The 27,274-nt window shown below is 48.1% G+C and overlaps 1 protein-coding gene across 2 annotated transcripts in view; it reads right to left on the bottom strand.

Moving 5' to 3' along the window:
* Window positions 1-3,573: 3,573 nt before the first annotated feature.
* The window catches only part of Hlcs (holocarboxylase synthetase), a 169,945-nt gene continuing 146,244 nt past the window's right edge, over window positions 3,574-27,274 (bottom strand). Inside the window, exons 6-10 of one of the 2 annotated variants that reach the window (XM_059277330.1) lie at window positions 15,694-15,761; window positions 12,839-12,999; window positions 7,082-7,196; window positions 5,410-5,623; window positions 3,574-4,433 (exon numbers count right to left, since the gene is read on the bottom strand). In XM_059277330.1, coding sequence (XP_059133313.1) covers window positions 4,262-4,433; window positions 5,410-5,623; window positions 7,082-7,196; window positions 12,839-12,999; window positions 15,694-15,761 — 730 coding nt within the window. In that variant the 3' untranslated portion in view covers window positions 3,574-4,261. Of the gene's footprint in view, window positions 4,434-5,409; window positions 5,624-6,512; window positions 7,197-12,838; window positions 13,000-15,693; window positions 15,762-27,274 lie in introns of those variants that run through there. The other variant, XM_059277329.1, reaches the window with a different exon arrangement.

Here is a 27,274-nt window from a genome sequence, read left to right as displayed (position 1 = left end):
TACCACTTAAGTGCTTTTGGTTATTACCTCTGGGAGCTGTGTCCACTAGACAGAAGGATTCTGGAGCAGGTTAACAGGTTAACTGAAGGGGGGAAAAGTGAACCTGTTACAGATTTACAAATGATAATGTAAACATAAGGGAGTTTGTGTGTTCCTAAAAATTAAAACGCATATCAGTAAAAATTTCCTTACTTGAACAAACATCACTTTTTCATGACCTAAAACAGGAAGAAAGATTCCTCAGAAAGCCAAACTGGCTTACAGAGGTTATGGACTCTGGCAAAGTTGCCAAAACAGTTACCATGGCAACCCAATACCATTACCCTCATCCTCAAGATTCTGCCCACAGAAGCAGCCCTGGTATCGTTTTCTCAACTTTGAAGTTCTGACCGAAGAAGCATTTTAATAATGATGCCACTCTTTCACAAAAAAAAAAAAAAAAAGAAGAAGAAGAAAAGAAAACCATAGTGGGCCTACCTAAGATGTACCATATTGACAAAAATGCCAGATCAAATGGATTTGAGGCCTAAACCCAATTCAAGCCTTGGGCTCTGCACAGGGCCTCCCAGGGAAAGGAATTCCTTTATGTTCTCGGAAGCCCCTTTCTAGAAAAGCCATTCCATTCATACCTCTGCCTGTTTCCCCACCCCCACCCCTTTCATCCTGTCGGAAGTCCAGTAGGACAGGCCTTCTTCCCTTCCACCATAAAGGTGTATGTGTGGGGGGGCTTTCTAACAGTTTACACATATAAAATCGATCCACATCTTAATCTATTAGAACTGCAAGGTAGTTGGAGGTAGAGTGTGGGAGTCACTACAGATAAAGTGAGATCAAAACATTTTTAGCTTGAAATTTTGGAGACTGGCAGCCTGTGGGTTATCTACAGCACGATTCACGATGATCCCAAACTTAGGCATGATGTATGATGTTAACTATCTCAGGACAAAAATATCTTTAGTGAAAGTTGAGCAGTTTTCACAAAAGAAAAATCCTAAAAGAACAGTTGAGGAGTGGTGACTTGAAATCTCCCTCTCGTTTGGTTGGAAAGATCTGTTTGTTCTTTGGACCTTTCTGAGCTGCTCTTCTTTTGGCTAGTAAGATTTCCTTCCTGCCAAAAATACACAAAAACTCACAAAGCACCAGGTTCCTGAACTCTTACACAGGATCATGCTTAAATATTAAATAAAAAGAGTGCAATCAAAAGCTACTGACTGTTTTTAATAATGACACTGGAGGTTAAAAAAAAAAAAAGAATGAGCCTGAATCACAGTGAAAAATCTTAAAAGTTTATTTTGGTAGACTTGCTTTATAGGCATTGGTTTACAGAAATTCTTTTCAGAGATGATTCTTTGAAAAGCTAAAAAACAAAAAATAGCAAAGGTTTACATTTTTGTTTATTTCAAAGATGCATAGTGATGAACCAGGAATGAGGACATCCCATTTCTGACAGGTCGGGAAAGCACAGCTCCTAAGATGCCCCTCTTGCACTCTGGAAGCGCCCTGTGAGATAGGCCAGGGGACTACCACACTGTGTGCTAGGTACAGGGGAACCCACAGTCTGTGGTCCCTCACTGGGTGTGTATCTGACCACGCTGCAGACAGGACATTGCCTCCACATTGGGTCATGTCATCGTGCACAGTGAGATCCACAGGACACACATCTCCCACTTCCAGCCCTCCCTGCCAGGGCTCCCTCACTGCTCTAGCTGGGTCATACGAAACCCAGTTTTTGCTGTGTGTGTGCCTTCCGACACGGGGCTGGGGGGTGTTGGGGATATGTAAGCAGCTTTACATCAGGAGTAACCTGCTCTAAAGCATATGCAGATTCTGAGTTAGGTGGCCACATCTCACGGTGAGGAGACAACAAAGATTCCCTTAAGACTTTGTAGGGTTCCTCGAGATCTCAGGCTGCTGAGTCTACAGATACCCTTGCCTGGAGCAGGTACAGTGGCAGCCTCCCCACCTCCATCAGCAGAATGCTCTCTATGATGTGGACTTTGAAGTCTTTGGTTCACGTGAGGCAAAACCAGGTTAATGGGAAGCATCTGTTTCAAGGCTTCTTTCTCTCTCATGACAAGTGGGTGTCACGTTTGCATAATCGAGAATACCCCAAAACAGTGTAACTACTCAGAGGCCGGCTGCCATGGCCAGAACATCTCTGTCTGCTCTGCCATGACCACACTTCATTAGTTTTAACTTTCAGAAAGGAAATTAAATGATAACATTTTTTCCCAAAGTAGAACTACCCAGAATAGGCTTTCGGTTTAAAACAAAACAGCATGTTTTTCATTAAATAATCCCCCAAAGAAATTTAAAATGCAATGACGGCTGTCCTGGGAGACAGCGGGACTTATATTACAAAGTCTGAGAAACGAAGCTTACAACATCAGCCTGGAGATCTTCGTTCTCGATGACATTTTACAGACGTCCTCTCAAGGGTTGGTCCATTTTGTAATTTCGGGGTGGTGTAGAGTTTTATTTAAACTCACATGAATTAAAAAAAAAAAAAAAGACCTGAACTAAAATTACACACACACACACACACACACACACACACACACACACAATCTCTTTTTGAGAAAATTTTTAGTTGAAGTCTTATTTGCAAAAAAAAAGTTACTTTCTAAAGTTCTTTTAAAGTTACATGCCCTCAAACGTAGGTCAGGTTGGTGGAATTTACCATGTTATTTCTTGCTTCAAGTGGGGTTGTCTGTTCTAGGTTGAAGGTGGATGGGTTTTTATACTGAAAGCCTCAGGTTTCTGGAGTGTGGCCCGACTACGTAAGACCTGGATAAAGATGGTGCTTGTTCACGATGAGGGGATTGTTCAAAGCTTTGCACTCTGCTGCTTCCTTTCCACCGACTGCAGTCTGATGGGCAGGAAGCGGGAGAGCAGACAGGGATTGGTTCTTTAAGGCTGGGTGGTAATGGGTGCAGTTCACAAACTCCACAGAGACTGGAGGTACATGGGAAGCACTCGTACATCTGGAAACAAACCTAGAAAGGCTTCCTTTCCTTTGTTCTTCCATGGACACATCAGAGTTTGAACATCTCTTTTAAAGTCATATGTGAGCGCTCGGGCATGCACGCATGTGAGCACACACACACACACACACACACACACACACACACACACCTCCAAACTTGAGAGTCAGTATCTCTTTCTTTCATGACAATAAAAGGAAACAGGGGCAGAAGATCTCGACTTGCAATACAGTGCCATGCACTCCATCCCGCATGAGGACAGCCCTGTGGGAATGCTCCACATTCTAACGGAGTCGCCGCCGCCAGGCTTAAAAGTTCCAAGGGAATCTGTGGCTGATATGTAGAACTGAATTGTATTGCAAAATAAAAATTAAAAAAAAAAAAAAAAGTTCCAAGAACCGTCCCTCACGTGGGCAGAACAGTGAGCCTTCATCTCCAACCTGGGCTTAGCATCAGCCTCCAAAGCAGGTGCCATCTTGGCTTAAAAGCCTAAAACTTGGCACATCTGACCCTGGGAAGGAGTGCTCATTGCATAAGAGCAAAGTGAGAAACTTACTTCCTCCCCGAGGCCACCGCAGGCACATGGGGGTCACCGCAGCCATGTGGGGGTCACCTCAGCCACTCTTCAGGGAGCCCACCTTGATTAAGAAAAACAACAACAACCCCCCAGAACCAAATCAAAGAACAGCCCAATGCCTAAGCACCACTGTGTGTTCTGGGAGAACCCCTCTGGAGGCTCACAAGCAGTCACTGAGGACCGCTAACTCAGCATTCACCTGAGCTCAGCACATTCGTTGTTGGAACAGTCTTCACTGCCTGGGAAATATTTGCACTACCTCATGGCTATTTCCAACTCCCTGCCCCTCATGTTCTCCTAGTAAACATAAGTCCAAGCCCGTGTGGGAAAGAGCACTTTGACACTGTGCAAGGCAAACTGAACTCATAAGCTAAATCGAATCTTCACCTGTCCATCCTCACCAGATGAATCTTCAAACACCAAATACAACCACAGATATAAAAAGACAAAGTAAAAACCCAAACCCAGGGGTGGGGTGGGGTAGGGGCGGAGGCAGGGAACCAATAACCTGAAGAGCTAACAAATGACTCGGAGAAGACACTGGCCTACAGCTCTACATTCCTTTCTCGGGCCCTAGGCAGACAAAGGCGACAGCCAGGGAAGCAGGGGGCTTGCTCGGAGCTCCCAGGAGCAGCCCAGGAGCTTCCCCGTGTGGCTTGCTGCTGCAGCAGGGCAGATCCAAGCTGTCTGGGGACATGCGCTACTGTCGCTTGGGCAGGATGAGGTTTCTCAGCATGTCAAAGGAGTTGCCATCTGGATGCACAGTCACAACCTCACCACCCTTCCGATGGACCTGCAGGAATCCGGAATCATCAAGGCCCACAACAGACACCTGTGGCCCCTCGGTGCTGCTCAGGCGGACTTGCTGACCACTGAAAACGGAGCACACCAACATCGGCGTCACAGGAGGCAACAGAAGGCTGGAACACAGGCTGAGTGATTATTCATTACAAGGGATTAGGGTTTTGGGGACAGGCTGTGGCTTATTATAGCAAGCTCTGACTTTCTCTGTCCCTGTGAAATGTCGTAATTCCTACTCAAGCAGCCACAGTGGTGGGGGCTGGGACTTCTACGTACCACATCACACTAATTCTGATCCTATTGCTGATGATGTGGGAAAATGAGGGGGAAGGAGAGACAAGAGAGGGCAATGGGGACCAGTGAATACGACCAAATTATATTGTAAACAGGTATGAAATGTCCTAACAAAAACCCGCTATTTTTTCAAATCAATATATGCTAATTAAAATAAAGAAAGGAAAAGAGAAGAAAAGCAGTACATAGGGACAGGCAAGATGGGCTCAGCTGGGGAGGGACTTGCAGCACAAGCCTGGTGACATGGGTTCAATCCTCGGAACCCAGGTAAAGGTGGGAGAGGACAACTAGCTCCACAATGCTGTCCACCTTCTCTTAAGTCTGAGGACACTGACGTTATGGAAGGGTAGAGGCCCCCACTGAGCTGCAGGAGGACACCAGGAGCATTTGTTAGCATGTGGGGGGCTGGCCTCAGCCCCAGAGCACAGATTCAGAAGATCCTAGGTGCAGGCGAAGCTGCCATGGGTGCATGGGGAATCTCATTTTAAGATCTAGAAGGTTCCACCACTTAGATGTGTCTGACCACTCCTCACAGTCCACACTAAACTGCTTCTAGATGTTCTCAGTGCTGTGTCCTTCCCAGTGCCTCCTCTAGGATACCGGTTCCTCTCACTCCTGACTAGGCTGAGTCATGGGGCTTTTCCATCACAGAGTCAAAAAACAGCCATCCAGGCCGATGCTCAGCCCTTCACGCTGGGAAACTGAAGCACTAACTTCAGGGAATTTAAACGAGAGAGGACAACAGGGACTGACCTGTGCAGCCAGTATTTGTAATAGAGAGGAAGGACGCCATCGGGCCCTTGGTCCTGAAACCTGTCAATCAGTTTCTCCAGCACAGTCACCGCCTTGGCTATGAGAAAATCGGCTCGTAAGGGCTTCAGGCCTGTCTCATGCTCCTTATTGTGCTCTTCGATGAGGTCGTTGATGCATATGGTAGGGTTACTGTTAGTCACGTTAAATCCACAGCCTGGGCAGAAACAAACAAACAAACACAAGCAGCTTGACATCACTAGTGGTCCTCACCCTTCCTGACGCTGCAACCTCTTAATACAGCTCCTCATGGTGTGGTGACCCCCAACCATAACAATATTCTGTTGCTACTTCATAACTGTAATTTTGCTACTGTTATGAATCGTAATGTAAATATCGGATATGCAGGATATCTGCTACGTGACCTTGAAAAGGTCACGACCCACAAATTGAGAACTACTGCTCTAGATGATGGTGCAAATTCTCCCAGCACTCACACGATTAAAACTGAGGGAGAAGAACAATATCAATTACTACCAACTTGGATTTGTCTGTCTAGAAGACAGACTATTCTGTTGTTCATCCTGAAACTTGCCCCTCTTGACTCTCCAGCCTCCAAAAGCTGTAAGAACGTAACTAAGCTACACATCCTGCCTCAACTTCCCCCTGACACCATCCCTCAGCCTCCAGAAGCAGTCTTCTGGCCGCAGTACCGGCAGATGCTGTTTGGAATCTGCATATAGGACAATGACTCATTTAAATATGGGGTGTGGAGCTTTAGAAGTATGAAGTAGCTTGCCTAGAAAAACACTGCCAGTTGGTAGCAGAATTGGAAACACGAGCCTGTGTTCTTTGGCGCCCTAGACACGATCACGTGTTTCTGTCTGTTGCTGATTTTTGAGTGGCAAGTGAACGCTACTGGGAATGAGGAGGGTGGGTGGTGGGATGATCAGGGTCCTCAGACCTCCTGAAACTGTTGTGGAACCACCTCCTCGAATGTACTGAGGTGAAGAGGGCAGGGACTCTGTCCTACTGTGACTCGCTTGAGTTTTTTTTTGTTTGTTTGTTTTTGTTTTTTTGTTAAGGTTAAAAGGTAATTTCTCTTCATGGCTAAGGATGCAAGGCGGGCAGCAAAGTGTCTTAGCCTCACTTCTGTTCCTGTAATAAATACCCCAACAGAAAGCGGAGACTAGGGGTACCCATACTGGGCTGGGCTTTCCTGCGTCGATGAACATCATCAAGACTATTCCCCACCAACCCGATACGGACAGTCCCTCATCCAGACTCTCTCCAGCCGGTTCTACACTGTGTCAGGTTGACAATTAAGCTAACCGCCACAGACATTAATCACTGCTTATTATAAAATGTAATCATTGTAAAATATTTGTCTCCAGAATTTCAAGTTCTGTGAGAAGCAGACCCGTAGAAAGACATCTGTGAGGTGTGATACCAATTTGGCAGTTTTCACGGCCCCAGAGGGGAACCGCTAAGCCCTGAAGTGTTCTCAACTCGTCTGGTCCTCTCTGCATCCACGTCACACACTCTATAACCTGAGACTGAAAACATCATCTCACAATGACATCTGCTGTCTCGGGTACAGGCATGCAGAAGACATTTTAATTTTTGCTGTTTTGTTAATATAAACAATGCTGGAGGCAGGGCTTTAAGAACTCACCAATAAGAATATAAAACGTTTCTCCCATAAGTGTTGAATTAACCAGAACTCCACCAATCTTCATGAGGTCACTGTAATAAATATCATTAGGCCACTTCACCCGCAAGTTGATCTCCTAGAAGGAAATCTGCAGGTTAGTTAAGCAATAAACCACAGGGTAGCGAGCAATGGGATGAAAGAGGAACAGAATACTCACGAAACTAAGGGACAGGGACCGGTCCTTTCTCCTGCCTTAGGCAGTTGGCCACTTTGTGGGGTACAATACAGTACTTTCCAAACGTACTCTGTGTGCATGGCTGTTTTATGTGTGTCTGTGTCCTATGTGCAGGCCTTGTGCCATGGAGGCCAGAAGAAGGTGCCAGAGCCCACCAAGACTGGGGTTATACATAGCTGTGAGCTGCTACGTAGGTGCTGGGAATCAAACCCAGGTCCCCTGGAAGAGCAGCCATTGCTCTTAATCACGGAGCCCTCTCTCCAGCCCTAGGGATCCCAGTATTCAAGCCCCTGCTGGAGCTAGAACGTAACACCCTGACAGAGCGCTCTCCATCCACTCAGCACCCTCACCTATTCCCATCACTGTCCCTCACTTTTAAAACATCTTTGCACAACGACCCCTGAGGCTCAGGGAGGAGGATTGCAAATTTGAGGCCTGCCTGGAAAACATAACGAGTTCAAGGCCGGCCTGGGCAACTTAGTGAGACTCTTTTTCAAAAGGAAACTTGAAAAGGTGAGCTGGTGGTATTAGTTCAGTGTAGCACAGTGGCCTGGTAAGGATGCCTGGGCTCAGTCTCCAGTACTCTAAACAAACAAACACTCCCCAAACAGAACAGCCAAAAGAGGAGAGATGTCTTATAAATTTAGTTCATTAATACCTCAGCACCACAACTGTCATCAGGAGGCAGGTGTGGGGGAGGGAGAACAATGTCCTCAGGGTTCTTTGCCCTGTAGAAGTCGTGACAGACGAAGATGGCTTTGAACTGACAGGCATGAGGTGTGGAGCAGACTGCTATGAAGCAGCAGAGGGTCCAGCTCGCCAAGCCCTTAGAGCAGTGGTTCTCAACCCGTGGGTCGTGACCCCTCTGTAGTCGAATGATCCTTTCACAGGGGTCACTTAAGACTATCTTGCATATCAGATATTTACATTATGATTCATAATGGTAGCAAAATTACAGTGATAGGTAGCAATGAAAACAATTTATGATGGGGGGGGTCACCGTAACAGGAGGAACTGTATTAATAAAGAGTCACAGCATTAGGAAGATTGAGAACCACTGCCTTAGCGAGCACCTTGTCAACAGGGGACTGGGGTACAGCAGTGGATCTGTCCTATGCCCACAGACTCCATTATGAAGGGTGTGGTATGCTGGGATCTGTCTGCGCCCTGCTCAGTGCAGAATGGACAAGGGTGGGCACCTCCTGGTTCGAGGCCTCCCAGACCTCACCCCTGGAAACACGGACTGGACTAGAGCAAGAGGCCTGGACTGGGGCCCTGGATCTTGTCTGGCAGCCGCGCTGGGTCACGCATGGGCAAAGGAAATTCTTATGGAGCCGTGCAGCTGGAAGGAGACACAGCTAACTAAAGCTGGGAACGGAGGAGGCTGGTCTGCAAGTCTCTGGGGCTGACACTATTTCACCCACTTTGTGGCTGAGGCACAGCACCGAGCCTTTCCTAGCGCATCTGTACCCTGTGCTGGTCTGCTTCTCTCTCCTTTAGATCTCCAGGGCTCCCGAGCGGACCCCTGTTGGCAGCAGCACCTGGGGACTCAAGCCCACGGCTTTCCAACACCCAGCCTAGGTGCTTAGTGCGATGCCCTGTGACCTACTGCTGCCACCAAATCCCTTCCTCTCCTTCCAGACCCTCACGGTCACTGCGCTTTAGAAGCCCCAACACAAGTGCTGAGACTAAAGAGCAGCCACAGAAAGGACCAGAGTGTGCTCACAAGGATCTTCACTCTCTCCTGTCTGGAGCCCAGTCATCAGTGTTGAGCATCTGGCAACCACAGGAGACCGGGGGCAGCCTGGCTGAGCACTGCTGGTATCCAGACGGTGAGGCTGGGGTGCTGCTCCCCATCTTCTCACGCTCAGGACAGCCCCAAATGACCAAGATGGCACTGTCACTAAGGCTGACAGACCGGTCCCCAAAACCTGCAAGCTGGATCTTTGGTCTTCATGATTCTCCCAAGGCTTGCTCTCTCTCCTCTTGTGCCCTCCCTCCTCCCCTCTGTGCTCCCCGTTATGGCCACGGCAATGAGATCAAGTCCCCATCACCTCACATGGCTTGGGCCAGGATTCTCTCCAGTGGCAGTGGCTTCCTTCTGAGCTGGCCCTGTGCTCCAGCCCTGGCCTGACTTTCGGGTTCTGTTCTTGTTCAGGAAGGAAACAACTTATACAACTCCTGGGTTCTCCAAACAAGAACATCTGCCCCACGGTGAAAAGTGAGGCTAGGAACTTCTTTCCTCTTTCCCTGATGACCTGCTGACTGAATGATTTTGAAACTGGGCTTCATGTAGCCCAGGCTGTCCTCAAATTCTCTACGCAGCCAAGGATGACTCTGAAGTTCTGATTCTCCTGCCTGCACCTCCCAAGGGCTGGATTACAGGTGTGAGCAACCACACTGTTTATGTGCCAGTGTGGGGAATGGAGCCCAGGGCCTCTGATGCTAGGCAAGCTCTACCAACTGAGTTACATCCCATCTTTGGTCATTTATTCCAACAACCCCTGTGACTTTCTTATATGTAAAGTTCTATGGCCCACACAGACCTAAGTAAAACAAATTCTGTCTTTGATTTCTGGGAACTCATGGGTGAGGGAACAGGGAACACAAGACTCTCTCTCAATGAAACCTAAGTCTGTGCTTTTGCCTAGAGGAAGGAATGTTGGGAAAGGAACTTCAGCTCCCAGGGAAGGAGGAAGGACTTTACTACCACACCGAGGGAAGAAGTGAGGCGGGAGTGGGGGGTGGGGGTGGGGTGGGGGGTGGGGGGTGAGGGAGGGCTGCAGGAGTCCAGCCAAGGGCAGGGAGAGAAGCCACAGAGAGAAGCAGGCAGCCGGGACTGGGAAGGAGGCCACATTCCAGTGACACTGAGTTAGTGTGCAGAAATCGATCCTGGTTTGTATGCTGACAGTGACACCCAACTAAGGACAGGCCGTCATCCCTTCAAAGGCCAGAGAGAAAGGAACCCAACCATCCAGTAGCTGTTCTATGTGGGTCAACTCGGCCACATCAAAACTAACTCCAGTCATGGAGGTCAGGTAGGCCCAGAAAAACAAACACCGTATGTCCTTTCTCGTGTGTGGACCCCAGCTGTGGATCTTCAGTTTTGTGTGTTTAACTTGAGGCACCCTCAGATGCCAGGAACTTATAAAGTGGCTGGTGGAGGGGGGAGGGTACAGGAAAGACGGGGACAGCAGAACCAGGAAAAAGGAAAATTAAGAGCCACACCATGGGGGGAGGTCTAAGGAGGGAGGGAGATGGGGTTTGGGAGTGAAAAGTACGGGGGGGGGGGGGATTAACCCAAATAAAGGGACTATGAAAGGACATATGGTCACCTCCCTATGAGTTGCTGCTCAGGGAGGTTCCCAAGGCTCCCAAAACAACAGAGACTATTGCCACTTACCCTCGGCTGCTAACTAAACTAAACAGTAAGACCCTAATGGTCTTACTAGATGGTCATGTTGTCAGATTGCCACGTAACTATTTATGTTTATACCCATAGATCTGTGCTGTTCTCAACCGTGATCAGAGACATTTCTTTCTGTAGAAGGCAGTGGTTAATGTAATACAGAAACTCACAACTGACCAAAGCACTAAGAATAAGTGAACAAAAGCGTTTAGCCTGAATGGACTATGAGAAATCCCCTACTTTCTCTAGGCTCAGGAAACATCAAGTAAGATGGAGCAGAAAGAATCTCAGAGCCAGAGGATGGGGAGGACTTCCACGAAACGCTGTCTCCTGCGGTCATCTGTGAAAGACTCGTGCAAGGTTGAACCAGCCAAAATTCCAGTATGGATGGGGAAAGGAATCATATAACCCTAACCCTAGTTGGGGAGCTCATACAGTGATGGATGCTGGAGGAGGGAGACTCATTTTCCTTTGGGGCCGTGGCCACGGGTGGGTTGTCTGTCCTCGACTGGACTTAGTGTATTATTAAAAAAGTAAGAGAGAGTGAAGTTGAGAGGGGTGTGTTGGGGAAGGTGAGCGAGTTGGAGGCATGAATGGGGGAAGGAACATGATCAAAATACACTGCACAAAGGTAAAATAAATCAAAATGGAAGTCGTCTCATACAGGTGAGGGTGAGGCTGGCAACCGTGGAATGGTAAGATCTCCAGTGGCAACTGTCCCTAACAACCTGTCCCCGTGAGCAAGATTCCTCTCCCCCTTCCAGTCTATGACCCCGTGCCCCGACATCACCTCTGCACACAGCAGGGGCTCCAAGAAGGCACCACATGAACCAGTGAGGCATCACGGTAGAAGTCAAAGCCGTGACCAAGGGGATCAGTCTCACGTTGCGTTCTAGCCTGAGAGTTTGACTTCCTGAAGACGGTCTATCTTCCCACAAGGGTTAAATGTGCCTGGTCCTACCACAAAGGGTCACAGTCTCAGCACCTCCTATGAGATCAAGGGCACAGCTCAGGCACCTTGAAGGTCTGTGATGCTCTGATGGGCCCAGAACTCATCACACATTTATGATGTGGGGTGCCTGGTAATGAAAGCTGTGTTTCTCGAATCTCACTTAAGGAATCAACACAGCCTTTAAAAACAAACACAAAAACCTTGACATAAGAGCTGACGGTGGGGACCAGGTTGGGAGCACCTCCTCTTCGCGGCCACATGAAGCTGCCACAGCAATGTTTCGGGTGCACGGGGAAGTGGAGACAGGTGTGGAAGAAAGGCTCTGGTCACCGAATTCATCATTCTTTCTCCTGTCTCTCTAACAGGACAGACACTACAGTAGTCTGAGGAGGAGCGCCACCCACAGACTGACTGAAAAACTGGTTCCCGCTGGTGGGTGCTGTTTGTGGAGGTTTGAGGTTGTGCAGGCTTGCTGGAGGATGTCTGTCACCAGGGGCTTTGAGGTAAAGAGCCTTGCCTACTTCCTGTTTGCTCTCTCTACTTCCTGCTTGTGGCTGAGAAGATGAGCTCTCAGCTTCCTGTTTCCTGTTTCCGCTGCCATGCCTCCCTGCCACAACGAATTCTCATCTCCCTGAAACCGTATGCCGAAATAAACGTTTTCTTCAGGAAGTCGCCTCGGTCGCGGTGTTCTATGGCAGCAAAGTGACTAACAACGAGACTGGTACCGGGAGTGGGGTCCAAGTCAGGCAGTGATAGGGTGTCAGCACACCTGTCCTTGTGGTGCAGGAAGACAGCACCAAATGAACCTGGCCTTGAACTCCGCTGAGTGGAGATGAGGGTAAGGGGAGGTGGTAAGAAGTCATTTAGGTCCACAAAACAGCCTTTAAAAAAAAAAAAAAAACCTGAAAATGCAGAGAGCTTCTGTCCAGTCCTGATATAACATTTTCATTAAAAGAAGAAAAGCGTGTTCTTACTAGGACCCTGAGAAACCTGATAAACAGCCCCGAGGGACTCTGGGAAATGTTCCGTGGACGCAATCGCCCACAGCAACACTGTAAAGGCGTGTCAGCCAGTCTATCCCCAGACCAGGGCCGGGGCCAGATATGCACTCTAAATGGTACCCCACAGAAGGCCGAGCTGGAGGCTTCACGGGAAGGCAGAGGACAAAGAAGCTGCACTTACCTCATACTCTGGGATGGACCGCACGGCCTCCACCACAGCCAGGGACATCAAATGCTGGACAAACGGAATCCTCTGTCCCAGCTGTGACCTCAGGGGAACGGAGACCAGCAGAGTGAATAGGGCACACCCCACAGGGCTCAGCCAGGCATTCGGGCCCCTTCCTGGAAGATAAACCCGTTGAGAACACTGTTCACACGTGGACACTCCCAGACAACAGTGTCTCTAATGCCACATACCTGATGCCTGTCCTACCCGAGTCTATTAGTCTTAGTGACACACCTTGACATGCTGGGCTTAACTCAACAGAAGACGGATGCTTTGGGGTCTGGGAAGAAAACTCCTTTGGTAAACAACATACAAGTGTGAGGACCTGAGTTTAGTCTCCAGTGTTTGTATAAAAACTTGGGTCTAGGGGCATGTTGGTATGGACTTATAATACCAGTGTTGCAGAGGTAGAGATAAGCAGGGGTTCCCTGGCCAAAACAGTCTAGTCGAATCTGCAAGTCCCACTGTCTCAAAAATAAGGTGCCCAAATCCCAAGGAACAACACTGAAGGTGGGCCCCTGGTTCTCACACGCACAGACACATACCACACCTGTACACTTATCTGCACCTACATGTGCACCCCTTACCATGAAGCTGCTGCTGAGACATAGTGAGCATAACTCCCTGCCTGTTTTATACTCCTGACAGTTCATGTCTTATAGTGCCTGAATGCTGTGCAAACAGATGGTCACGTGGGTGAAAATAGCAAGCAGGGGAACCGGACAAGCTACACTGACCCACAGAACCTTCTGGAAACTCCTTCTGAGTTTCCTGCAGTACTGGCTATTTGGCCCAAGGACATGAAGCCCAGAGCTGTGCCTTAGTAACAGTGGTGTTATTTTAGGCTTCAAACTTTTAGTTCTGGGGTTGAATCTGGAGCTTTGTGCATGTCAGGCAAGTCCCAGCCTAATATTTAAGTTGTTTTAAAAATCAGTTCCTGGGGGCTGGAGAGACAGCTCAGTCTGTAAAGTACTTAGGCACAAGCCTGAGAACCGGAGTTCGAATCCGCAGCATCCACATAAAAGGCCAGGCATGGGGCTGGGCAGATGGTTTGGTGAATCAAGGGATTGCCACACAAGCATGAGGATGCTTGGGATACAGACAAAGGGGAAGCCTGGTGCTGGCTAGCTAGACTAGCTAGAATGGGAGAACTCCATGGTCACCAGGAGACCCTGCCGCAATAAACAAACTGAAGAGTGATCGAGGTTCACACACACACACACACACACACACACACACACACACACACAGAAAGAGAGGGAGAGAGAGAGAGAGAGAGAGAGAGAGAGAGTGTCAGGCATGGTGGTCTCCTCGCCTGTAACCCAAGTATTGTAGAGATGCAGGCAGGCAGGTGGATTCTTGGGGACTTGGGAGCCGGCTAGTCTATAGGTGAGGTCCAGGTTCAGTGAGAGGAACACACGTGACACTGACCTCTTGCCTGTACACATGAGTGCATACATACCTTCATACATGTGCGTGCACACACACAAATGCACATGCATGTATCACACATTACACCCACACAAACAGGCACACACACATACATACACACACACATACACACACACACATACACACATGTACACACACACACACATACACACACACATACACACACACACATACACACACATACACACACACATACACACACACACATACACACACACACACACACACACACACACACACACACACACACACACGATCCCTGACAGCAACTCTCTAAGCTGCTACTTGTTTTTTAAAATTGAAGTTAAGAAAAGAAAATAATCAAAATGAGAGGTATACTTTAATCAAAATTTTTCTAGAGTATCTTTTTAAGTAATCTACCATCTCTGGTGGGTGTGGGTGGTGCGTATCTGTAAGCCCTGCACTTGGGAGGCTGCATCAGGAAGTTCGGGAGCTGAAAGTCAGCCTGAGCTACTATATATATGTATGTGTGTGTGTGTGTGTGTGTGTGTGTGTGTGTGTACATATATACACACATACATATATCATGATTATATATACCGTCAAATCTCATAACAATTACACAATATATTTTCTTCGTCTTATGTTCAAACAAAGAAGTGACAAGCAGCAGACTCCCATCTCTTTGCCCTGAGTGAGGACGGGATGTGGGTGGGCCTGGTGTTGGCTGGAGGAAACATGACCCACGTTCCTGTAAAGCCTCCTCTGTGCTTCCTGCAGACACAGGCAGGGTCTCTGCCCTTGTGGGTCCCACCATGGCTCTGGGAGGGTGCTGATTCTTGATCTGCAAGCAGAAGGTGGTGGGAACCCAGACTGGCTCCTTACTCTCGAGCAGCGCTGGGTACCAGCTGGTGGGGGTGGTGAGCCGGAGGCCTCTGAACGTTATGCCTTTTACAGACTCCAACAGACCCTTACTGAGGACCTGGAGGAGATTAAATGTCTCAGAACTCTGTCCATCACAGCCTGCAGGATATGCAGGGAACGCAGGTTACCAGGTGTGACGGCCACCAAATGCAAACATTGCATGATTAACAAAGTGTGGACTGGGAGAACACGTGTGTTCCACTAAGGTCCAATCTGTCCTTGTCCGTCTCCTTTTCCCCTGCCCCATTTCAGAGGAGGGGGTGGCTATTAAAATGGAAAGACTCTAATTCAAGACATCTCAGGGTTCATCACACACTGAGCTCCCCAGCACACACTGAGCTCCCCAGCACACACTGAGCTCCCCAGCACACACTGAGCTCCCCAGCACACACTGAGCTCCCCAGCACACACTGAGCTCCCCAGCACACACTGAGCTCCCCAGGCAGGAGACTCACAGATTTTCCATGACTGACCTTTGCCCTGGGTCTGCCGAACAGCAATGGCGATTAAACCCATTTCCTGTGGCATCTCAAACATCAACCTGCAAATGGTGGGAAAAACTGGTCAGTTAGAACGGACACACAGGAGGGTCAAGAGCTGGGACAGGAGAGGGAAGAGTGTGTGCCTGTGCACGGTGGCCAGGAAGGGCCCAACGGCCGCAGAGCTGTAAATCGGGGGGGGGGGGGGGGGGGGTACTGCTTCCCTTCACAGCCTGGTGGGAACCGGGACAGGGGTGAAGAGAATGCCACCGAAAGGCAAGACAGAGGAGAGGGGCAGGGTGACCCGCCTGGCCGGTGCTCAGTTTGACTGCATCAGGGCACAGTTCTTTGATGACTTTATCAAGCTGTTTCCCTTACGTCATATCTACCTTCAATGACAACAGCAATTTCTGACATTTGTTTCTACTTACAGTGGGGTTCTGTTCGAACTCGCACACGTTTCTGATTACTCAGAAAACCAATATGCTGGCAGTAAAGCGTTTAAGAGATGCCCATCCCCTGAGAACTAATTATGCTTTAACTGTAGTAAATAAATCGACACCTTCTGAGAATTCCCAAGAACCCTGGATCTATTTGGGCTTCAGTTCTGCTTTTAAAATAGTTTCATTGAAAAGAATACAAACTTCTTGGGAGTTAAGTAGCAAAGTGTACTTATGCACACCTCTACCTGAGCAGCCAATATTAGGTTCAAAAAAGAAAGAAAGAGGAAAATGCTCACACACACAACCAAGTCCCTCACTCCATGTTAAGTTCTCTGCATTTTAATTCCATATTAAGACCTTCCCAGCGGCTGCTGGTCTGGCACTGAGCAGACACAGTTCAGAGCAGGGGTATTATCGGCCAAAGACAGTCGTCTCCTGCCAGTGCAGTGGGCAGTCTCTTTCCATTCTATCTATCTATCTATCTATCTATCTATCTATCTATCTATCTATCTATCTATCATCTATCTATCAACCTATTATCATCAATCTATCTCTATTATCTATCTATCTATCTATCTATCTATCTATCTATCTATCTATTTACCTATCTATCCATCCATCCATCCATCATCTATCATCTGTGGGAGGAGAGAGGTTGAACAGGACAGAGGATATATCCTGTATTAAAAAAAATTACAAGTCAGTCTGAAGTGTTCCTCAACATTCTTGCAAGACAGAACCCCTTAAAGCAGTGGTTCTCAACCTGTGAACGACCCTTTCACAGGGGTCACATAAGACCACTGGAAAACACAGATATTTACATTATGATTCATAACAGTAAAATTATGGTTATGAAATAGCAATGAAAATAATTTTATGGTTAGGGGTCATCACAACGTGAGGAACTGTATTAAAGGGTTGCAGCATTAGGAAGGTTAAGAACCACAGCTGTAAAGTAAGCCTGCGTCCTGAGAAGCTCTCCACCCTCTCCTGCAGGCTAAAGGAACCCCTAGGAGAAGAAAGCTGCTTAAAAACCAACACACACACCCTGCCTCCTGCATCTCCAAGGCGAGCAGTACCTGCTTAGGGGGAGAAGCCTAAGGATTCTTCGCTTGTAAAGGGGACATCAGGTGGGTAGGGTCTGGCCAGTGCGACAGTGGGGTCTTCCTCATAAGCTTCAAAAGCAGAACACGGCACTTGAGGAAAACCAACTTGCGCCTAAGCACATGAACACATCCCCACAGTATTCCTCTCGGACGCTATGAACAACCCACTGAGGTAGACTATGCCTCTGCACCCCTGGGCACCAAGAATAAAATTCCTTTGCTTGTGCTGGACAAACAACAATCCTAAGAAGCGTTCTTTGTCCCGGGGCAGAGTTAATGTTGTCTCTGAGGAATTTCTGCTTTCTAGAAGGTCCCATCCCTGATGCCCAGACTCCTAGGGCGAATAAGGGACAAGGAGGAGGATGTGATTTAGTACTCTGTGAGCAGACCGCAGAAGCTCTATGGATGGCAGGTAATCTAGAATGTTCTTTAAACATGTGGACAGTAGACATTCAAAGACTACATACAGCCAGCGATGGAAAGGGGTGGGAATAGGCTGCAGGACACTTCTAGAACAAAGAGAACGATTAAGGGAACACATGCACTAAACTGCCAGAGGTTTGGCAGCACTTAACAGGACCTATTAATGAGCAGAGCGAGCCTGTGCTGCTGAGGCCAAGAGGAAATTCTGTGAGGGAGACAACGAGGAAGGAGTTAATGCCTGTTTGAGACAACTGGAGGCAGCCAGATTTATTCGTGCTATCCGAGATAACTCTGGGGGCCAAGCCGCACGGCTCATGGTCGACAAAGGAGCATTTATGAACTTCATCAATGCTGCATTTCTGAAAATGAGGTTGCTGTAGTCTGCTTAGAGAAAAAGCAACCATGGATGCATTCCATTCTTCCTCGATGCCCTTGAAGACAGAAGGGGGGGGGGGAGCGGGGATTGCACAACCTTTACCTACCAGCCCCCCTGCTGTGTTTTATTTTGTGGCTGGCAGGGCTGTGGGCTAAAAGGTTTGGGCTATGTGCACTCACTGCTGTACCGAAGGGATGCTGAGGAAAAGCTCTGTTTGTGTGGAGGTCTGTAAATCCCCACACGGAATGCTCAGGTCACAGAGATTGTCACGGTACCCAGGGGTGCCCTGCCAAGACTGTCCTGACTTTCACATGGTCAATATGATAAAGTTTTGATACAAATACAGATCCAGAAGACAGACCAGGAGGAACCAGTCAAAACAGTGAGTGAGCAAAAATTTAAACTGGGATCTAGCCCATCCTCTGTGGAGATCTGAAACAGCCACATTCACCAGTTAGAAGAGCAACAAATCGGAAAAGAGGAAGTCAGCTGAACAGAGCAACAGGACAATCGGGTGTCATTAAATGACAGCTCTGACATACAGAACCACGGAAGACGTGCTGGCCACGGAACGCACACTGAACAGCAAGATTAAAACGTAACATATGCGTTTATTCAACTTGTGGAAAATTCAAAGGAAAGGAGCTGACTTGGCAACTATAATGGGATGATTTTTTTTTTTTTTTTTTGTCATTCTCTTTTAAATCTCTCCCTTAAGACGATTAGTTAGCTTCTAATTTTAAAATTATTTTTAAATTCGTTTGTGAAAAACATGCTATTTTACATTAGGTCAATTATTTGCAGTTATTCAAAACAATTTCTAGGATTAAAACAAAAAGGTCTGCTTTAAAAGTAAAGATGACCTGGACACGGTGGTGCACACTTTTAATCCTTAGTATCTGGGAGGCAGAGGCAGGTGGATCTCTGAGTTTAAGACTAGCCTGGCCTATGGGGAGAGAGAGAGAGAGAGAGAGAGAGAGAGAGAGAGAGAGAGAGAGAGAGAGAGAGAGAGAGAGAGAGAGATAGAGATAGATCCAGGACAGCCAGGGCTACACAGAGAAACCCTGTCTCAGCAGACAGACAGACAGGCAAGGCAGATAAATAACTGTAAAGCCGGCAGTGAGCTAACAGTGATCTACAGCCTCCTGTTATCACAGTGTGAAAGCCTAGCGGACACTAATGACAGTGAGCAGGCATTCCTGACCCCCATGGATGGTAGCTTTATTTTTTCTCACACCTTCTGACTTAGTAACTATATTCTTCTCAAATCGAATCCTAAGGGGTACTCAGAGAGGTTAAAAAAAAAAATTAGAGTCATAACAATTTTCTTTTGTTTCTATTTATACTTTGCGTTAAGATATAACCTACATCCAATGAAGTACACAAATCTTTTTTTTTAATTCATAAAATGAACATTTTACTTAAAGCTTTCTTTAAAAAAAACAATCAACCTACTGGTGTGATGCTACGGCACAGAGAGAAGGATTAAGAATGGTTGGCTACCCTGCTGGGACACACGTGAGAGAGTTCAGTGTCCACTTACATACAGTTCTTTTCCTCTTCAGCCTGAGCTACAGGAGCAAAAAGGGGTCTACAGATTCCTCCGGTTTGCCCTTTTATCCCTTCGTCCAGTGTGGCCTTTCTGCCTGTCTGATCAGGTTTAACCTCAACTGTGACTTCACTTCCTTCAATCATTGTTCCTTTTATATTTTTTTAGTTGCTTGCCAGGGTTTTGGCCTGTCTTAGTTATTTTCTATTGTTGTGGTAAGACACCATGACCAAAGCAACTTATAAAAGGAGGTATGTAATCGGGCTCAAGGTTCCAGCGGGTCAGCGTCCATGATGGTGGAGAGAAGGAACTGAGACCCCACACCCTGCTCCACAACCACAAGCAGACACGCAGTGGGAAGAGTCTTGTGAGATCCCAAAGCCCTCCGCCAGTGACACATCTCCACTCCTAACCCTTCCCAAACTGGGGACCAAGTATTCAAATAGAGGAGCCTATGGGGCCGTTCTCATTCAAACCACCCCAGAACTATGATACAGGTCGCAGGCCACTCTCCTGCACCCTCCATCCCTGCTAGCTAGCCTGTCCCTCAACCTTGTAAAAATACCAAGCCAAACGCTCAGCTGTCTCCGGTTTATTCTCACGACCTCTTCTGCACACGGTAGGCACATGCCTGCTTCCTCCATTCTCCCTCTCCCTTAGAGAAAGCTGCCGCTCTGGACCCCGCCCCCTCTCTCCAGTCTACTGGACATAGGCTGGGCACACTCAGCCCATTCCCCAGTCTCTCTCACTCCTGTCAAATCACTCATGTGTGGTGCCGTACTCCACGGCTGGTCCATCCTTAAGGAGTTCTCACGCCTTGACCACGGTGTGGTGAACTGCTGGAGTTCCATCTACGGGGTAAAGGAGGATGCTGGTCGGAGAGCAAGCGCTTCTGTGACTTTGTGAGATATGGCCGAATTCCCCGCCCCACTGCTGCACCAACTAGAGAATCTTTTCCCATCCCCAAGTCACACAGGAATTCACGTGCTCCAAGTCTAAGCTTCAGATTCCGTTTAAAGTTCATTCCTGTGTAGAGTTAAAGTTTGGGTACAGGTCTGGCTTTATATTTTTCCAATGCCTGTCAATTTGTCTCAGAACTATGTGTTAGGAAGTCTGTCATCGACAGACATCCTCCTTTCCCAGGGAGGTCTGGGCCCTCCTTCCTCCTGTCCTGTCCAATGCGCTTGGTTGTTTGGAGGGAGTCCTTGTCCGTTGGCGTCTACCCCCTCCAGTGCTGACACCACACTGTTTTAGTTACCAAGCTCGTTTTAAGGTCCGGCATGCCCAGTCCTCCTCACTGGTCTTTTTTGGGCATTGTTTCCCCCATGCCTTTTCAGCTATTGAGGGTTTTGTTTGTTTTGTATAAATATACTTTCTAAATTAACTTGAGGACTGAATGTTGGCCAAGTTGCCCTGTGAGCAAGGAGTATGATGCTGTTCCAATACATTTCTTCAGCATTCTACCCTGTTCTCTGTTATTGTAAATAGATGTCATACTATCATTTTACTATTATGTATATTAAAATAAGTTGTTTTCTATAGGCTGATTTGATATCCTGCCCCCTTACTGAATTCCTTCATTGCTTAAGGTAGAGAATTATCACTTCTCTAAGATTTCACATGCAAGCTATCATTTTACCTGCAAACACATAGTTTTACTTATAGGGTCTGTGACCTTAATATGGCAGGTTTCCAGCAGCTAACGTGCACCAGCCACAGACACAGTGCCGTCATCACACTCACTGAGATTTCTCTGAGATCCAAACACAAATGAACCACCGAGCCACAGGAAAGGAGCAGACCTTCAGCACAGTCTCCAGGGTTCTGGATGGTGACAGTTCTAGGGTTCCTTTTACTGAGCCATCCCTGAAATGTCCCCAAAACTGTCCCAGCAGTCACTACCACATGGTCATATTTTACAGCTGAGGAAGTGGAGGTCTGGGGGCCGGGGGCATCACAGACCAGGGCTGGCCCGGCTCACTGCAGAAGACCTGCTGTTTTGTTTTGGGGGGTCTTGATATGTAGCCCAGGCTGGCCTTGGATGTGAGATCCTCCTGCCTCAGCCTCCCAACTCAAGTTTCATCAGTAAGACATAAAAACAGGAACATCATTAGTCTCTTAAAATGCATCTGCGTAAGTTTAACAGTCCTGGGGAGTTAGAAGTTTTTTTCTGGAAAGTTCTGTACACTTATTCCTAAACTTGAGAAAAGAATCTTTTTTTTTAAAACAACTGAAATAAAATCTTAAATTTCAAAAATTAAATGCTACCGGATTTGCGATGAAGTTCACTTTCTTTGCCCTATGTGCCGGGAAGTTATTTTTCCTGCTTTTCACAAATTCTGTTTTGTTTTTGTTTGCTTGTTTGTTTTTCCTTTGTTTCTCCTCCCTTCCTCCTTCCTCCCTTAACTTTAAAGACAGGGTCTCACATGTAGCCCAGGCTGGCTTCAGATCTCTGTGTAGCTGAGGATGACCTTGAACTTCTGATCCTCCTGAGTCCTGGGATTAAAGGCATGTAGGACCACCCTTGAGTTATGTTACTGTGAATCATACCCAGGACAGACTTCCTGGTGCTAGGCAACCACTCTATCTACTGAGCGACTTCCCAGGAAACAAATTCTTTTTTTTTTTTTCCAATTTATTTTTGGTATTGCTGGGGATTGAATCCATGGCCTTGCGCATAATAGGTAAGGCCTCTCCCATGGAAGCTCTGTTTCAAACATGCCAAGTTTTCCTCGCCAAATTTACATAAAATAATAAAATAATGAGTTTCCTTAGCTACAGAGCCAAGGAGTTTCTGAAGCACCTGGGTGGTCAAAGCAAGTTTCATGGAATGAGTTTCTTCTAGAAAGGGAAGCCCCACCCTCCCACTCAGGCCCCGGTCCAGCCTTTCCACCTCAATTCCATCTCTGCTCCAGGGTAATCACTGGGAAGGATTTCCTACCCTGCCAGCTGGCCTCAAAAGCGAGAGCATCTTCTGGCAGCACTGCCCTCAACATCACCCTTCCTCCTTCCTCTCGGGCTCCGCTCTGCCAGGAGCGAGCGGCACAGGGAGAGTGTGACCGGGAAGCTTAACACCAGCTAGCTTCTAGCGCTACGGGACAAGGGGCCTCTTTCTTCAAGGCAGGGCTTTGCTCCATGACATGCTGGGTTGGCGGCCCCAGGAACCAAACCTGGTTCTGAATCCAAGGCTGGAACAGATACTCATTCAGATGGTTATTTTCCATCCCCTCTGGGCCAATTCTACCTTCTACCCATCTCTCCAACCCTTGCGAGGCTGACTTCTGCTGGGTTTGACGGTGGTGGGACATTCACTGCATTTCCTCACCGATCTCTTCTGCTGTCAGAGCAGAGTCTAACCGCTGGCCCTGAGAGGTTACACCACCACATTATCTACACGGTGCACACTGAGCATCCCATCTTTTTTTATTCTTATGTCTCCAACTGATTTCCTGTGTCCCCAGGATGGTGTCAAGGTGAAGAGATGCTCCTGCCCCCTCCATTTCTTAAAAATGTATTTTGTGTGTGCATGCCTAAGTGTGGAAGTCAGAGGACAACTTCCGAGAGTTGGTTTGCTCACCCATCACATGGGACCAGGGATTGAACCCAGGTCATCAGGCTGTTTGGCAAGCACCTTTACCTGCTAAGCGCTCTCATCAGCCCAGGGTTACTTTCTTTCAGGGTATCAGAGTTAGGCCTCAGCAATCTTACCAGCTCCCATCCAGCTGGGAAATACCGGTAAATTCCCCCTTGTCCCTCTAGACCCAGGTGTCAGAGTGCCATTCTGGGGCCATCTCTAGAGGCATCTCCATCCTAGGTCATTCCTATCAGCCTGCTTTTGTGTCTGCAAGGTTTTCCTTCAGGCAAGCTAGGTCCTGAGTCCACCTGCGACTCTGACTGCAGCATTGGGGGTTTGGACCACAGCCTACTACTGTAAGGCTGGAGGTACTGAGCACAGCTCAGTGAAGGGCTGGAGGTACTAAACACAGTCCAATGTAAGGCTGGAGGTACTAAACACAGCCCACTGTAAGGCTGGAAGTACTAAACACCATCCAGTGTAGGGCTGGAGGTACTGAACACAGTCCAGTGTAGGGGTGGAGATACTGAACACAGTCCAATGTAGGGCTGGAGGTACTGAACACAGTCCAGTGTAGGGCTGGAGGTACTGAACACAGTCCAGTGTAGGGCTGGAGATACTGAACACAGTCCAGTGCAGGGCTGGAGATACTGAACACAGTCCAGTGTAGGGCTGGAGGTACTGAACACAGTCCAATGTAGGGCTGGAGGTACTGAACACAGTCGAGTGTAGGGCTGGAGGTACTGACCACAGCCCAGTGCAGGGCTGGAGGTACTGAACACAGTCCAGTGCAGGGCTGGAGGTACTGAACACAGTCCAGTGTAGGGCTGGAGGTACTGAACACAGTCCAGTGTAGGGCTGGAGGTACCGAACACAGCCCAGTGTAGGGCTGGAGGTACCGAACACAGTCCAGTGCAGGGCTGGAGGTACTGAACACAGTCCAGTGCAGGGCTGGAGGTACTGAACACAGTTCAGTGCAGGGCTGGAGGTACCGAACACAATCCAGTGCAGGGCTGGAGGTACCGAACACAGTCCAGTGCAGGGCTGGAGGTACTGACCACAGCCCACTGGAGTTAGACAACTCCCTTCTCTCTACTGCCTCAACAGGGAGAGGAGAGTCCACACAGCTGGGGTTTCCGGAAACAGCTTCCTCCTCTGGTCTTTTCCTGCCCTTAAAAAATAAAGTGTGTCTACCTGTCCATTTTTGAGACTTAACTGCCTTTTCATTTTGCTTGACATCTTAGACTTGACCTTCCGTCTGTGTATTCCAATGCTTTTCTATTTAAAATCACTCTCTCTTTTCTAAAATTTAAGAAACACAGCACCATACTGCGAAAGGTGTCAGGAAACATGCTCAAATAAGGGAGGACTCCGAAGACGGGCCTGCCAACAAAATGCCAGGAAAATCTGAAACCTGGGTTCAGACACACTGGGAACGTTCCAGAACTTAAGACCTAAAGAGCGTCTGTGTTCCAGTAAATCAGCTTCCCTGTGAATGCCATCAGAACCCAAGTTTTAATGAGAGAGGGAATATCAGAGGAAGGGGTGGAGGGGAAAGGTTTGGACCATTTGAAACTTAATTTAAAAACTATTATGAGAAGATTAATTTCCCCTCCCCCAATCAAATACATAAATTCTTCCCTTACATTTTGTTTCATTTTCTTTCCCCCCTCTTAAAAAAATGGGGGAAAGGAAGGAAGGAAGGTATCCTCAACACATGAAACAATGACTGTGTGTGTGTGTGTGTGTGTGTGTGTGTGTGTGTGTGTGCGCGCGCGCGTTTATGTGCCCGCCCGTGTGCAGGCCGAAGGTTCTGGGTGTCCTTCCCCAGTTACTGCTCTGTCTTCTTCTTTGAGACGGACTTGCCCACTAACCCGGGAGCTCGATATGCAGCTAGGCTGGTCAGCCACGGAGACTGTGGGAGGTGCCTGGTTCACCTCCTGAGTGTCAGGGTTCCGGGCATGTGTGGTCACATGTGGCTTTCCTACCTAAGTGGTGACAATCAGAACTCAGGCTCCTCACTGTTACACAGGAAGTACCATACACACTGAGCAGCCCCCGGCCCGGAGGCGCACATTTTTAAAATAACCAATGTTAATTACAGGATTTTTTATGAATTGAAATGACCTGCTGGCTGTGTGAAAGAATCTGATGAAACCAGAAACAAAGTGGGTTCTCACTGAATAATAATAATCACCGAACGAGGTGTAATATAAAGTCACACAGGCCATTTGAAGAGGGACGGTGATGCTTCAGTGTCCAGATGGTGACAGCTCCTTTTAGTGAGGGTGGCCAGGGCTCACGCTCCCGTAGTTGACGGCATGTGCAGAGTGCTGTCTGTGGCCCTTTGCAGAGGTAGGGCTGATGAGGGCCAGACAACACCGGAGGAACTGACAGTGTGGTCTAGGGCTCTTGAACAGGTACGGACCGTGGTGCTGTGTGGACCCTACCATCCACTTTAGGAGCACCAGGAACCTGCAGGGAGGGGCTGGTCTTTTGGCCAGAGATGGGCTCTGAGACACACACTTGCCCCTCCTGACAGTGATGGGCTGCTGGCTTGGGCATCCCTGTGGAATGCTTTACTGAGGGCACCCATGGAGTCTCTTCCTATGGTGTCCTTGTTGACAAAATCCTGAGCAGAGGATGTGACACACTTAGGTCCCTGGCCACAGCTGCTCTTGCCTCTGGCTTTCCTCTTGTTGACATCACAAGGCACTCTCAGAGTCTCACACAGGCCACTTTACTCAAAGCCCTCTTCCTGCATGTCTGAGGAGCTTCCAGTCCAAGGCTGTTCTGGAAAAGAAGCCTGTATGCCCTTCTACCTAACACGGCTCAGAACAGATCAAAGCCCCATCAAGACACCCATAAGGCCAGCAAATGTATCAATGTCAAGGCTCGATATGACTGATTACATGTGAAAAAAGTGCCTGCTGGCTGACCTGTGCCAATGGCCAGGTTGGAAACAGCCCCTGAGGGTCAAGGATTCCTAAGGATTCCTGGGGAAACACTCTCCCTGGGACACATTCTCCAGAGACAGTCTTCTGTAGATACACTCCCCTGGGGACAAACTCTTTCGGGGAAACATTCTCCTAGTGACAAGTTCTTTCACGTGAATGCTCTCCTGTGGGGAGACACTCTCCTGAGAACACACTGAAGCCAAGATTTTATTTCCCCCGGCCCCCCTCCCCGCCCCACAGTTTGGCTCAAGTTTGAAGTTTATTCCATTCCAAGGCAGCTCGATTCATCCATCTCCCTCAAACTTCTAGAACACTCTTGTGCCACCACGCCCCTCAAAAGAGGCACTTCCTAGGGATGACATTTTTGCCTCCCTGAAACTATGCCATGCTGGATCCTCTTTGTTCCCAGGCAAGGCGCCTGGTGAGACAGTCTTGATACAAAGCATCCCCGAGGACGTCACTCACCTGGCAGAGAGGAGTGGGTGTGCCCACCTTCCACACAGGATGTGCTGCTGTGCACCCACAGAAGCACGGCACAGAAACACCTTTTGTCAAGGGAGAGGGACTCCCTAGTGGGACTTGGGTGCTGACATACCCAGGGACCTACCGTTCCACGCTAGCCCACCAAATGACCCTCATAAAGCTGGAAACCATAAACGGAGCTTAGCATTCTAAGGAGACCAAGACTGCAGGGTGTGCTTTTCACAAAATGAAACTGCCTGGAACTTCTCATAAGGCTTTTTACGATAAGCATTAAAACGCAAAGAGGAAGATTAAAAGTTCCTGCCACAGACTAGGCCTGTGGGGAGAGAGAGTAGGGCTGGCGGGCAGGGGCGGGCAGGGGCGGGCAGGAGGCTGTGCGCAGCATTACAGTTGGATATTATTATATAAAATGAGTGTGTTATTAAAAGGATCCTAAAGTTATAAAAACTCAAAGGAACATTTAGTGACGATGAATAACTTCTTTGGTAAAGATGAATAACTCATATTTCCTACAGGCTGCGGGGGAGGGGGTGGTTACCTGGCCAAGCTCTTTAATTGCTAATAGCTGGATTTTGTTGTTTTTGTAAGACACCCTGTTTAGGGGTGGAGAGGCAGAATGCAGTGTTAGCCTAGGAACACTCTAGTAGGCTGGAAAGCAGCCCTC

This window comes from Peromyscus eremicus, chromosome 12 (genome assembly GCF_949786415.1).
Source record: "Peromyscus eremicus chromosome 12, PerEre_H2_v1, whole genome shotgun sequence".
Classification (NCBI taxonomy): domain Eukaryota; kingdom Metazoa; phylum Chordata; class Mammalia; order Rodentia; family Cricetidae; genus Peromyscus; species Peromyscus eremicus.
Note: the sequence above shows the minus strand (reverse complement) of the source record. Positions and strands in the feature narration are given on the sequence as shown.